The 14,689-nt window shown below is 30.0% G+C and overlaps 1 protein-coding gene across 14 annotated transcripts in view; it reads right to left on the reverse strand.

Annotated features, from left to right (window-relative positions):
• LOC129911728 (disks large 1 tumor suppressor protein) overlaps positions 1 to 14,689 on the reverse strand; it is a 146,173-nt gene that overhangs the window by 19,510 nt on the left and 111,974 nt on the right. For 7 of the 14 annotated variants that reach the window (XM_055989615.1, XM_055989614.1, XM_055989608.1 and 4 more), the window contains 8 exons: positions 11,979 to 12,545; positions 11,675 to 11,909; positions 11,327 to 11,414; positions 6,897 to 7,110; positions 4,328 to 4,735; positions 4,169 to 4,271; positions 3,806 to 3,868; positions 1,420 to 1,464 (listed from right to left, as the gene is read on the reverse strand). In XM_055989615.1, coding sequence (XP_055845590.1) covers positions 1,420 to 1,464; positions 3,806 to 3,868; positions 4,169 to 4,271; positions 4,328 to 4,735; positions 6,897 to 7,110; positions 11,327 to 11,414; positions 11,675 to 11,909; positions 11,979 to 12,545 — 1,723 coding nt within the window. The remainder of the gene's footprint in view (positions 1 to 1,419; positions 1,465 to 3,805; positions 3,869 to 4,168; positions 4,272 to 4,327; positions 4,736 to 6,896; positions 7,111 to 11,326; positions 11,415 to 11,674; positions 11,910 to 11,978; positions 12,546 to 14,689) is intronic. The other 7 variants (XM_055989613.1, XM_055989607.1, XM_055989612.1 and 4 more) reach the window with 6 other exon arrangements.

The following is a 14,689-nucleotide window of genomic DNA, read 5'->3' on the forward strand; positions in this document are numbered from 1 at the left end:
ATATTTTATTGAGTTTAATCTAAGAAAAAAAATGTAAATGAAGGGGGCTGTATCACCCCTCGTCCCGGTGAGAGCAGCAATTTTCTGAAAATTCAACCTTAAATAAGAAACAAATTATAGTACCTAGAATACTTTGCAGTAACTTTTTTGAAAGCTTATTTTGCATTCTTTCAAATGTTTTTGGATTTAAATTGTTTTCGCGAATACTTTTTTGAAGTGAAATTTCAAATCAAAACTTTAAACAAATTTTAAAAATTTGATTTTCAAGTTATATTTTTTTTTTTTCAAAAACTTGCTTTTATGTAAATAAAACCTAATAGATTCATCAATTTTAATTGTAATACAAATAATAATAAATTAAAATAAAAAAATATTTTAATAAAAAAAAAATTGTAAAAAACAACAATGAATTAGAATTTATAAATTTATATTTTCGCCTGCGTTATTTTCGTGCTTTCAATTGCCAACTTCTTAGACTTTGAATGTGTGGTGAAGTTAGTACAGGTATCCAAATAAAATAATTATTACCTTATCTAAAAACCAGTTAACTTTGAGAAAAGCAAATAATTTTTCCTCATTTTTTCACTCAAGTTCCAGTCAACTTTACGCTTACAGAAGCTGATACGAATAAGGACGACATTTTTATTGGCAAATCTAATATAATAATTGGAAATCTTTGAGGCCCATAAAATTCATCGCTCTACCAAAAGATATCGTTAATCGTACTCTTATTGGCATTGATTTTATGGAAGAAAATGCAATGATTCTTGACCTATTTTAACGGAGTGTCAGAGCAATTTTCTTAAACAAATTAATATATCGAGTTTACAGAGTCAAGATATTTAGGTTACGTATGTTCATATATGTATTTACAATAAATGCAACTGATAAAATAAAAAGAAAATATATATAAAAAATATGTATATCAAACAACAAATTTAAGCTTTTTTGAACTAAGCTTTAAAATTTGAAATTAAAAAAAAAAATATATTTATACATGAGTATTTTTTTTAAATACTTAAATCATAAGATTCTTGCTGCGTCAAGTCGATAATAAACTCAAAACACCATATTGAACATGAAAATAATATCCTTTTAGTTCAAAATATAATATAAAATTAAAGTGAAATAAATGTCTTGTATGAGAGATATTGCTTTTTTTGTTGTTGTTGGTTTTCTATACTGAGTTAGTAGTGTTTATATTTGATTTTTTTTTTTTTTTGTAAATACTTTGTTTTAGTGAAAGAGGAAAATATTAATTTGTTTGATTAAATTATGTATTAAAAAAAAAAATAAAAATATATATTATGTATATATTTAAACACACTAGAGTACAAACACAACAATTTACATTAATAAAAAAAATATATAAATAAAATAATTAAATAAGAGCAATAGTGTAGTGAACTTGGTACATACCTCCTTCAGCATTGGCATCGTCTTGTGTGTAGCAAAGCATAAAAGCTAGAAAAACGAATCGAGAAATAAAATAGATAGTTATACAAATGCAATACAAGAGAGAGTTAAGAGCTAAGTTTTTTTTGACAAAAATTATACAACACAAAAAAAATGTATAAACAAAGAGAATGATATAAAAAAAAAAACAAATAGAGTGGAGTTGCGGATAAATTAAATAAAATAAAACATATTGGTATAACAAGTGCTGCGTGTTGTGTGTTTTCTTAAAAACAAAGACACCGAATAACCCATTGTTAATATCCCTTCCATATCTACTTCCATTTATGAAACAAACAAAAAATACCATAAATATAAAAAACAAGTTAAAAGTTAATTTTAATTTTATTTAGGCCCATTTGCTGATACACTTCTTAAATCAGGGATCGGATTTAATGCACTTAAAAACGAAACAATATTTCTTGGAAATTAAAAAAAAATTTTACTTTCATGAAAATTTAATTGCCTGTCATACCGATATCAATGGCTCGATTAAAAACCATTCCTGAGTTCAGAAATATTAATCTTTATAGAATTTTGTGGCTTGCTTTAAAAAAAAAAATTGCCCAGAATGTATGACAAAATCCAATTTCTACCAGTCAAGCTTGTAATTTAGTTATTTATTCCAATTTTTTGAAAAAATATGCACGAAAAACTCGCATTTGTTATAAAAATGTGCAAAAATATGCAAATAAATGCTAAATATGCATTTATAGTAAAATATGCAAAAATATGCACTAACGATTGAATGCCACGCATTTTAAAGGAAATTTCCTGAATCGTATACATAATTTGATACCTTGCTTTTAAAGTGTTCCCAAAAAATATATGCATTTGCATTTAAATCCGGTTCATAGTCATAACCAAGTTTATCTTAAGTTATAAGTATAACACAATTTATTTTCTTTTGTAAGAAATTTTGTACTTTCAACTTTATTAATTCCGTTTTTCTTTACGAAACTTGAAGTATACTCCAGATTTGATCCTTTTTCTGGAGTGAAGGAACATAAAAGAGAGTAATTTTTTTTTTTTGTAATTGTATGCGTGTCACGACAAAAATGGCTCATTTCCTTGAAGAAATTAGTACTAGGCAAAAATAAGATGTTGTCTGATGACTTGAACTATGACGTTTGGAAGAAATGGCCATCAAATTAAATAATAAAAATTATTTCACCGGATTTTATTTAAATGTTTTCTTTTCACTTGTTTAATAAAAAACATTAATTTGGTGGGATCTGGGGTGTTGCAGAATTAAAACAATTAAAACGTCAAACGAAAACCTTCTTCATAGAAAAAGAAGACGTTGTTGAAGTATGACGTTCGGAGGAAAAGGCCGTAAAATTAAACGACAAACAAAAACAATTTCACAAGATTTTATTTATCGTTTATTTGCTATTAAATTTTACTCTTTTTAATTATTTAATAAGAACAAATTTAATTGAAAAACCTGAAAAAATCCGGTGTTAACGGTCCACAAGTTTTCAATTTTTTTTTGCCGAAAACCGTACATTTTTCACGGGTCGTGAAGTAAAACTCTTCATATTTTTCTTCACAAAGGTTCACAGGAACGTTTAGGTGTGAATTTTGTTATAAAAAAAAAATCCCTTTTAAAATTTGCTGACGTTGTAGATGGAAATTTAATATATTTTCAACATAACCTTGCAATTTCTGTGGCATCCCTTGAAACGATTTTTGAATCAGTGGAAACATGCATCTCTCCAAAGTCATACTCATTTCTATTCGGCCTTATCACGAATTCCATTCCTATCCCAAATTTGCTACGATTCTCGAAAAAACAACCACGGAATGTAATGGAAAATTTCATACAAATTTTCATTTCGATCGGATTTCCGATACGAATGGAATTCGTGATAAGGACGATTGTAAACTTATCGGAAAGCACCGTATTCAATCAATCCGAAAACCTCGACCTCATCTTTCCACAAATTAATCAAATCAAAATTCATTTTTGCTAACTTTTGTTTCAGTTTCAATTAAGAACATAACCTTATAGATCTGCTAAGTTTAACTTAAGAGCTGTATGCCCTACTTTTTCTTCTCCATAAGATAAGTTACACTTAGCTTCAATTATATCAAACATTGAATTTGGTAGAGCTTATATAGTTATATGAGTCGTATCAGCAAAAGGGTCTTAACTTAATTTTTTTAACTTACTTTTAAAATTACGCCATAAATATAATAAATAAGTTACAAGTTAATTTTTAGTTTATTTAGGGTAATTTTTTAACTCAACCGGTTTTTTTTTCGTTTGATTTTGCAATTTATAATTAGAATTAATTCCTTATAAGTATTTAGTTGGTAAAGTATTGTTTTAAGTTTTTAAACTTACGTTGTTGTTCGTTGCAATCGTTATTGTTCATATTGTCGTTTTCGCTATTTACGACTCCATTAGCTACGCAGAATTATATTTGTATGTGTATTTTTGGAACATTTTTGTTTTTTTTTTTTTATGGACAAAACACATTAAGTTGGTGTGGACAAGCGACAAACACACGTATAAAATTGTATATGAAATTAAAAAAAACAAGAAAACAAAACGAAAACGTTTTGGGTTTTTTGGGGAAAATAACAAAAATTAAAAATGAGAATAAAAATAAAAACAAATAACACAAGTAAAGCATAATTATGTAGACTTGTTGTTGTTTAACTATAAATTTGAAACCAATTTTTATATATTTTTTTTTATACTCACGCTCTTGATCACTGCCATCTTCATTTTTATCATCGCGACTTTTCATAAATGGAAATCTTCGTGAAAATGTAAAATTCTTCTTTTTTCGATCCAAAGTTGATTGCTATTTAATTCCAATTTTTAAATTCATATTGAACATTTTAAACAAATTCAACATACCTTGTCCATGTTGTTATTGGCAGCATGTCCTTGGAATTTAACACTACGATCTCTGGCACGCATTTTTCTTTCCCATCGACGTTTTGATGGTACAATGCCAATAACTTCATCTTCACTATCACCAAGGACACGGCGAGCTTGCCACCATTCATCGTCAGAGGCATTTGTAACATGCAATATGTCTCCATGTTTGAATGGAAGACCTCGTGATGGTAAGCCGTCATCTCGATTTGGATCGTAGTCAAATAGAGCGCGTACATAGAGGGAGCGCTTTTGTGACGTACGAAGCAGAGTACCAGTACCAGATGAGAGAGCAGCTTGTTGTTTGAGTTCATGTATGCGAGCTTCAAAGCGGTTATAGTCTTCTGGTCGATATTGGGCAACTAGAGTTACAACACCACCAGAGTTCTGTTAAATAAAGAAATAGTGTAACAATTAATTACATTCATAAATATATTTCAAAATTATAACTCAAAAATTAAAAACAATATAAACGAAGATTTTGAGAATCTCAGAAGTTTAATAGTCTTATTATTTTTTAATGTGTGATAATTTATCTGTAAGACTTTCTATAAGAACTATTTTTCTTCAATAAAAAACTGTTTAAATCTTTCCAATATCTTCTTTAGGGTCAGATATACCTTAACTGGCTGAATACAATGGTGTAGCTGTGGCTGTAGCTTGTAGTACTGTCAAAATTGTTGTTGAAGGAAAACCCTACAAAAGTAGGCTGAAGCTGAGGTAAAAGTTGAGAATTCTTCAACTTGCGCTACAAGCTACAGCCACAGCTACACCATTGTATTCAGGGGGTAAAACGCATTTGGACAAAAAGGTCACAAATACTTTAAAATTGATATTATTTCATATAGTCCACTAAACATAAACAAATTATGAATTTATTTCATTATTTATTTTCCGTCTTCTTATAAGTTTAAGTTTAAGTCAAGGTATTTCCATTGTAACGGGTGTGACATGGTTACTTATTTTTTTTTTCCTGGCTTGTGTATAAATTTCACACATAATATTTATTTAGTTGTTAATATTATGTTTAAAATAACATTTTGTTAACTTGTCTTTAAACGTTTCAAACTCTTAAGATAACATGTAACGGGTGTGACGTTAGAAAATCAATGCAGTCTACTTTGGTGACTCTTTAAAGCCCCAAGCCTGTTTCGCAGATCGAACTAAATTTTAGCCGAGCTAAAGCTCCCATACAAGTTATCGATATTTTGTATGGTATAAATTTTAGCTCGGCTAAATTTGTTCAATAATTTGTATGGGAGCTAAAATTTATCTCGATAATTTGTATGTGAGTTAAATTTTATCTCGATCTGCGTACTAGGATATATTGTAGATTTTTGAATAAAAAGTTGTGGATATCATTTTCAATATAAAAAGAGATTTAATTACGTTTCTAGTAAGCATACATACATATATCTCAAGGGAATAAATACAACAATGTGGTTTTAAAACAATTCAAAAATGTAACGGGTGTGACACTTCAAGCAAAATGTATTTCAAAATAAATAAACATTAAAGAAAAAATCAATAACTTCAAATTTAAGTAATTTTTACACAATAACAATTCTTTTTAGGTTCAGAATCTCAGTATACCTCAGAATAATGACTCGAGATTTTTTTGAACAAATTATTTAGATTTGCAATACTGTTTATTCTAGGGTTTTTAAAATAATACTTGCTTTGAAAATTTTTAGAACGTTAATTTTTTCTATCTTTTACAACAAAAAAAAAAAATTCCTCATTTTTTTAATTTTTAGATATAAAAAAATATAAATTAATATAAAATTATTTAAGTAAAAAAGGGGTATGAAATTGTACCAAAATATGTATTTTTTCGATGGGTAGCATCGCACTACAATTTCTAAAGCCCTAAAAAATATTATGTCGTTTTCTATTGGAATCACTCAAGGATTCACTAATTCTGAAATCCAATAAAACAGTTTGAATCGCTTCCACTCAATTCTGTTTTTTTTGTGTTTGTGTTTGTTTTTCTGTGAAATTTAAAATGTCAAACATGGCATACGATTTGAAAAATAATAATTAATATTTAAAGAAAATTGTACCTAATTTTTAACCAATTAATGGGGAATTCGTTTTGGAAAATATTTTAAAAGCATAATTTATTTGTTTGAAAATAAACTGGCAAATTAATTGCAGAAAACAAAAAAAAATTGAATGAAAAACAGAAAAAAACAATGATTGAGTGTCCAATCGAAAACGACATAGAAACTTCATTCAAAACCAATTCGTCTTTCTTTCCATATAAAATGTCACTTTATGGTCATCATTTCCAAATTTAATAAAAAATTATTTTTTGAAAAATCGACTTTCATCGGAAATAGTATACATACATATGTGTAAATTTAGTAAGAATGCATACAGAATATGAATGCCTTCACGTGCTATATCAAGTATTATTTTCGAACTTTTAAAGTTTACAATTAAATTTTAGTTCTAATAAAACTGCAATTATTTTATGTTTAATCCTAATTTAATAAAGTTTTATTTATTTTGAATCTAACATCAAAATAACACAAATTATACTTACTTTAAGCGCTTGAGCAGCTTCTTCGTGTGTGGCATTTTTAAGATTAACATTATTCACACTAATCAATTGGTCACCACGTTTCAATTCACCACCCAAATCAGCTGGCCCACCAGCCAAAATGAATGACACATAAATTCCTTGTCCATCTTCGCCTCCAACAATATTAAAGCCCAGTCCTTGAGGGCCCTTTTGTATAGTTATCGTACGCGCCTCTCTATTTTTCATAAAAAATATAAAAGAAAAAAAATAATTGATTAAATAAATAAGAAAAAATTCAACATCAGCATACTCATTAGGTTAATGAAGCCGTTTGTTAAGCACCTCACGTATTTTTGCTTAAAAAAATGATTCTCATTGAACAAATGCAGCTGTAAACAGCTCATTTTTTTGAACATTGATGATGGTGACTAATCAATGATATTTTGTTATACAAAAAAAAAAAAAAAAAAAATAAATATCACACTTTTGTGATGCCAAATAATTTTAAACTAAAGTAGGTATCGCTTAAATAAATAATAATTATTTGGTATTGGTTTATAATAATTGTGATAATAATATTTAATTATAGTAATTCAATGAAAAAATCATAAAAACGTTAAATAAAACAAAACACGATCTGCACGATTACTTTGAGACTAGCTTACTGAAAGGAGACAAACCGACCAATACTGGTTACTGGTTGGTGTTGTGTTGGCGGACGACACCACGACGCGACGACGTTTTGTTATGAAATGAGTTTTTTTTATTTATTTATATATTTCAGTTTAATTGTGATGCGTTTCCGATTTCGATATAACTAATGTACGAGTAATAATGATTTATTTCTTGAAAATTTTCTCCTGTTTTATCTTTTTTTTTATCTTTCGACAGTGATGTTATAAGATTTTTTTTTGATGGGATAACATGGTTCTTTTATTGATAAATAGGTTAATTTGGACAAGCGATTATATAGATTTATATCAGCCCCGTCACATGGAGTCTCTTTAGATTAAGATTTCATATTTCCTGATAATACCTCTCCATCCTCGTTTCATCTATTACTCTCTAGGAAACATACTATGAATAGCTCTGCTCGCCTGGTCCTCTGAGAAAGAAAAAACTGCCCAAAATCTAAGAACATTACGTAATAACCGACGATCAGAGCTTCTATATTTATGCAAATGGGGCTTTTGCCATAAAATTAAGAATGCCACGTTATTTCTCGAAACACAAATTTAAGTATTGGACCCGTCTGGAAATTTTCCGGTCTTGAATTCCATAAAAAACTTCTTTATGACCATATTCCCTTTTGCACGTTATATTTTATCAAAATTTATGAATTCTTTAAACTTTTTTAAGTCTGTCCGTAACTACATGATAAGTGTAAGTGTAAATGAGACAAAAAAAATTTAAGATATTTCGACAAAAACTTTAAAAATTCAGCAAATAATATGGCAAGGTACTGTATGTACATAAATGTTCTTAAAGAAAACATGCAATTTTTTTTGTAGGATATATTAACTATGTTCGAAAAATTTTGGTCAATTATTTACCATTTTCATGCACAGTTCTTGGAATTCCTTAAAGCTACGAACCGAAGTAATTCAGTGAAAAAAGTATTGAGAAAAATCAGTTCGGAGAGCAAAGCCAATATTTTGTGTTTGCCACGTTTGAATTTGAAAACGAGTGAAATATTTAAAAGATTGAGGGTTTTTCATTTATAAATAAATTGCACGACTGGGGTCGCACGTACTTGCTCTTATGCTTAAAGTAACTATAATGTTAAAGCTTTTTATTCAAGAAATTTAAAATTCGATATTTTGAAGAAATTTCATAAGTAGTATAAAAAAATTAAATCTGTTTTTATAATTAATAAAACTCCGTTTTAAAATATCTTAAAAAAAAAAAACAAATATGCCATTTTATTTCTCGTATAAAAAGGTATTTTTAGAAAAAAAATTTTGAAAATTGTAGGAGCCGTTTTTTAAAAAAATAATTTTGTATATATAAAATTTTTTTAACATTTTTCAAAAAAAAAGTTGGTATTCCATTTTGAAGAAATAATTAATTTACACATAAAAACTAAATTTCAAAATTTTTCATTGATCCGTTTTCAAAAAATTGATTTTTCAAAAAAAAATTTTGAAATATTTTTTAAAAAACCAAAAATGCGTTTTTTGAAAATTTTCTAAAATTTTAATATTATCTTTACTTACACACTTTTGTATAAAAATTTTCATTTAAATCGGGTTAATTTTGTACGAGATATTCAGAAATGAAAAAAACCGTTCTATGACAGGTACCGTTAATAACGGTACAAAAAATATTTTTTTTATTTAAAAAGTTGGCCCTTATGTGTTGTACTACACACAAAAATTTTAATCAAAATCGTTAGAGCCGTTTTTGAAAAAAATTAACTTTTCTATTTCCGTTATATGGCAGGTACCGTTAGTTTTGGTCATAAAAAAAAAATTTCAATTTCCCCTCTAGGGAATCACCAAAAACTGCTAACTACCAAGTTTGAAGAAAATCACTTCACTCGTTTAGGCTGCAGCTCCAGATAGAGACAGACGGACAGACAGACAGACAGACAGACAGACAGACAGAATTGCCGGACCCACTTTTTTGGCATTCTCCATCATCGTAATGCCATGTAAAATTGTTATCTCGAGTTCGATTTTTTTTACGAATCCTAAACTTGCCCTATAGTACCTATATCGCAAGTAAAAAATATCGTGGAACCTGGGGACTATTTCTCGTCGAGTCACATCAGCTATATCGAACCCCACTGATAAAATTTTGGTATTTCTAAATTATTCCCAACATTGAATGGTTCTTTACTATTAGTTTTAAGAGTCGTCAATGTAGTAAATGTAACAGACGTAGTTTGACGAAAAATAAGCTAGTAGAAAAAAAGGTTCAAAGGCAATAAAAACGACCCAAGTGGAAGATCTATTGTTGGTGATGTACATTGTACATTGTTCGGCAATGGTTCAAGACTTCAGTGAATCTTAAAAACGGTCTGTGTCAAGTTATAGCAGAAGTAAAAGGAAAGTAATTTTGTCGAGATCAGTGAGGAAATGGCTCGTAAAAACTGGACTAAGGGCACTCAAGTCGGTGCTGAAACAGGAGGGTTTTTCAAGAGTATGGGAATAACATTTGCCCTGGGCTCACGCCCATCTTAATTGGGATAAAAAACATTATGTATCTATCTATCTAAAAAAAAAATCCATCAATGTTATTTTTTCCTAAGCATCGAAGTTTAAACTGCATGTTGGAAAAAATGGAATGATTCTTGCGCGAAGAGAACCAAAGGGAAAACTGACTATTAAATGGTGTGATAGTATGACGATGCTTCTCAGTAGATTAGAACGTAGAACAATCTTCCCGGAATCGAAAGTCACTGCAGAAGTTTACCTTCGGGTCTAAAAATTCAATTAGAGTCCCTTGCGCTGAAGGACAATGCTCCCTACCATTCTTCCAAAACTTAAGCATGAATTTGTTTTTTTTTTTTTAATATGAATGTCTAATACAGTCAGAATCAGTTATAACGATATCGTTTATTGGTTATTCCGTTTATATAGGTTTTTTTTAGAATTTTCTTGTCCCTCCGTTTAGGTGATCCTGATCAAGTGGCATCACCTCTTTCAATAAAAACAATTAACAAATCGAACAGTAAATTTAAAAACGCTCTTAATATTGTCAATATACCGTCGCTGTTTAAGAAAAGCGGCATAACTCACAAATACTAGTTTTTGAGTTATTAATGGCAATATACTAGTAATTTCTGTAAACTCAGTATAAATTCAAAGGAATTGCATCCTTTCAAACAGCTGATTCTTTTTCTTCAATTTATGAAAATAGTATGGAAAATTGACAAACTTGGAAATTTAAAACAGTTTCGCCGAAGAATTAAGATTTATGCCAATTTTCTAAAACAGCAACGATATCGGCAAACACATGGCGAATAGCGCTTAATGAATTTAAGTCAGTCCACATGGACTCTACGTGTAAGAAAATTAATTGTTTTTATTAATATTGCAATTGAAGCAAAATATCTAAGGATGACTTGAAATTAAAATGGAAGCCGCATGGTTAAAATAAATGCTATCAATTAAATATTAAATTAAGAGAAATGTGGGTTCAAGGGACAAAATTATAAAATAAATAGTATCGAAAATAAATTATTAGTTTACAAGCTAGTACTTCAGCCTGTCTGGACATTCATGCTAAACAACTTTTGTGATAAATTTACAAAAAAAAAATATTATAACATCACTGCCTATTTTGTTTATATTGCCAACTTCTTATCTCTCTGGACCAACTAACGGTTCAAGGTCATAATTATTCCTTATCATTACATCACACAAATTATTCACAAACAAAACAACGAGATAAGATAATATATTTAAATTGTTGTTTTGATGATCTTTTGTGGTATGGTGACTTACCTGGTTATGTCTTCTGTGCTTACAGCACGAGGAGTACCTGGCGGTACAGCTGCCAAAACATTCGATGATGCATACCTTGATGCAGGTTCTAAAAAAGTAGCAAAATAAAAAAACAAAAATTAGTTCATATTGTTTACTTAGAATGTAAACTTAACCATCTTAAGAACACACATGTGCATTTAGATTTGCATTTATGTATTGGACATTTGGGACAAGGGAAATGATAGAAAGTTCAAAATTATAAATGATTTGTATAATATGTTAATATGTTTTTGTAATGTATATTCAAATTATAGCAGAGAGTAATAATTAGTAGTATTAGAGGTATAGTGAGAGATAGTGTCTTACGAGGCAAAGGTGAATGGGATCTTGATGTAGCTGGGGCAGGTGAAGGTGATCGGCCGAAATCTACAACACTTTGTCCGACATTATTGATCGCACCTGTTGAATGCGAATTGACTTGATTAAATGACGAACTAACTAAATGCTGCGTCTTCCCAACAACCAATGTCACTTTATCAGTTATCGATTTAAGTGTGGCAACTGCATGTTCATGTGTAACATTTTCCAAATTCTTTTCCGACTGAAAGAAATAAGAAGAAAAAAATTAATTAAAATCAAATTGATTTTCAAAATTCAATTAAACTCTTACCGCATTGTGCCGTACAGCAATCAACTTGTCGCCAATATTAAGACGACCATCGACATGCGCCGCTCCACCTTCCATTATTTTCGTTACATATATACCATTATCGCCTGGTATATGTTGATTGCCAATGCCGCCTGCAATTGAAAATCCTAGACCTTTGCCACCTTTGACCAAATCTATTTCAATAACTTGTGGACCCGTACTGGCAACAGCACCAGTGCCAGTATTTAAAGTCGAAGTATCACCAGCACCAGCTAGTGCACTCGAGTTTGCAGGTCTTTTACGTTTAACATGCAATTTGACATGATTGCCAGCTCTTTTCAAGGCATCAACTGCACCTGCATGCGGCACATCTACAACAGATACATCGTTAACCGATACAATAATATCATTGACACCAAGTCGTCCATCAGCAGCCGCAGCTCCACCCGGTATTAATTTTGTTATGTATATTGATGTATCTGTACCGATGTGCGGATTGTCTGTTCCGCCAGCAATAGAGAATCCCAGGCCAGAATTGCCTCGTTCCAGTTGAATGTCCTCATATATCCAGCTGTCCTCGCCATTAACCTGCGGCGGCAATGAAAAAAATAAATAGAATAGAAAGTTATTAGAAGGTGTATGTATGTCAATTGTTAACAGAGTTCAGCAGAGGAGATTTAGTGAGGCTTCTTTAATTAAAAAAAAAAAAAGAAGCAAACAAGAAAAAAAGAAATTATGAAAGAAAAGCACATGGAGATGTGTCTACACTCTACATTATACTATACCACATCAAGAGTAGGTACAGGTTATACATTATACAATCTCTAAGACAAATAATATACGAGTACGAGAGTAAACTCTGTATGAGGTCTGCATAAATGCAAACTAGGCAAAAGTTATGGTGGGTTAGAAGAAGAAAGTTGATTAATTTAACTTTGTCATTTAAAATGAATAAAAAGCATATTATTATGAGATGAATTGGTGGCGGCTGGTTGGTGGTGTTGTTAGACGTTAGAGAAGACAGATACACAATGTTAAGTGAAGAATTTTAAATGCTCAGATTAATCTTACAAAAAAATAAAGGGCTTTTATTGTGGATAAGTATTTAGAAAAGAAATAAGTCAGCATTTAATTTTGCCAGTTTTAGCTGACAAAACAGAATTTTAGTATCTTTAATAAAACTTAGAGTGAGCTAAGCTAAACTACTATCTGCATGAGTAGCGATTCTTAATTAGGGCCAACCACCATATTCGAACAAAAAGAACGATTTCAGATAAGTCGATATCAGAATACTAATTTATTCTATCTGCACATGGGATGAATAAAATCAAACAGTTAATAAGAAACGAGGCAAAATTTTCAATGAAATTTGTCTCCAAATAATCTTCCAAAATAGGTAAATGGAATTACATCTATGTATGTATTTGGAAATTTAGTAGGTATTGACTCCACTTGTATTCGAGATGCGTTATGTAGCTATTAAAACAAAAGAGATGGTTCAATTTCGAGAACACCAAGAATGTTCTGGGGAAAGCTAGTAAAAATGGAAGCATAAATGTTGAGGTTCGAAAAGCAAAAGGCTAGAAAATTCTGTCAGCATTATGAAAGTAGAATAAAGGCAGAAACCCATGTGTTTAAAATATTTGCTCATATTAGTTGAACTATCCTATTCGTTGAACTATTTGAAGCAGTTGATAAAGCAAGCGAGATTCACTAAGTCTATTAGAGTTAAGCTGTAAAAGAAAGTGATTGTAGGTGGAATTTTGTACAATTTAAAAAATCTAAATTTTTGCGAATTTGTATTTTTCGGAGAATTCGTTTTCCATTGACAACTAAAAATAGGGGATCAGATTTGATCCCAGAGCTATGAGTAGTACGCAGTGAATTGAAAAAGAATAGGCCAATTCAGATGGGTTCTAAAATCTCACACAATATCTATTTCCCTGAAAAACGTGCTTTCCCGATTTTTATTTTTCCATTGTCAGAAATTGTTAGAATAGATTCCAAAGCATGTTGCTTAGGCAATGGATCGAATCATCTAACAGTCTTGTCTTTGCAGACTGATTTAAAAGGGATGGTTACCTGAAAGTTTTTATTTTTATCAAATTTCAGCTGTGAGATGGTGTGCTCCTTCTCCGTCAGTTTTTAAAGTTAAGAAATGACTTTTTGCAGGATAAAAGATTCCTTTATTTCAATAACTTCTGCATTAATAACTTTAAACTTGTGATTTTTGAGTTATGAGAGTATTCAAGTAAATGAGCGATATGTCGAGGGATGTTAGATAGAACAGAGTGCCTAGTCCCGTGGAAGGGATGGTGCGAAGTGCATAGGTAGGCTGAATGTTGGACTTTGCTTAGTTTAGAGCGGTCCACCATGATGTCTGATTACTGTAGTATATAGCCAATGAGTGAAACGAGGTTAAAGAATCTATTCATTGCCATGGCCAATGTGGTCTTTTTGACTCTTTTTTGAATTAGGTTCCCAGCTTAACTTTTTTATATTGGGCCAGACCTAAATATTTTGCCTCGTCAGAGAATGTTAGTGGTATACCTTTAATGGAAGATCTACAAAAATGTAAGTGTTAGTTAAATTTTGTGGACTAATGTTTGTAAGTTATATTGCAGTAAGCCGTCTTTAATCTAAATACTTTTACTATCACGCATTATTAGGTGTAAAAATTCAGCTTTTAAGCATTCTTCAAATGAAAAAAAATGTTGATACAATTTTTATTT

The sequence above is a fragment of the Episyrphus balteatus genome, chromosome 2 (assembly GCF_945859705.1).
Source record: "Episyrphus balteatus chromosome 2, idEpiBalt1.1, whole genome shotgun sequence".
Lineage (NCBI taxonomy): Eukaryota > Metazoa > Arthropoda > Insecta > Diptera > Syrphidae > Episyrphus > Episyrphus balteatus.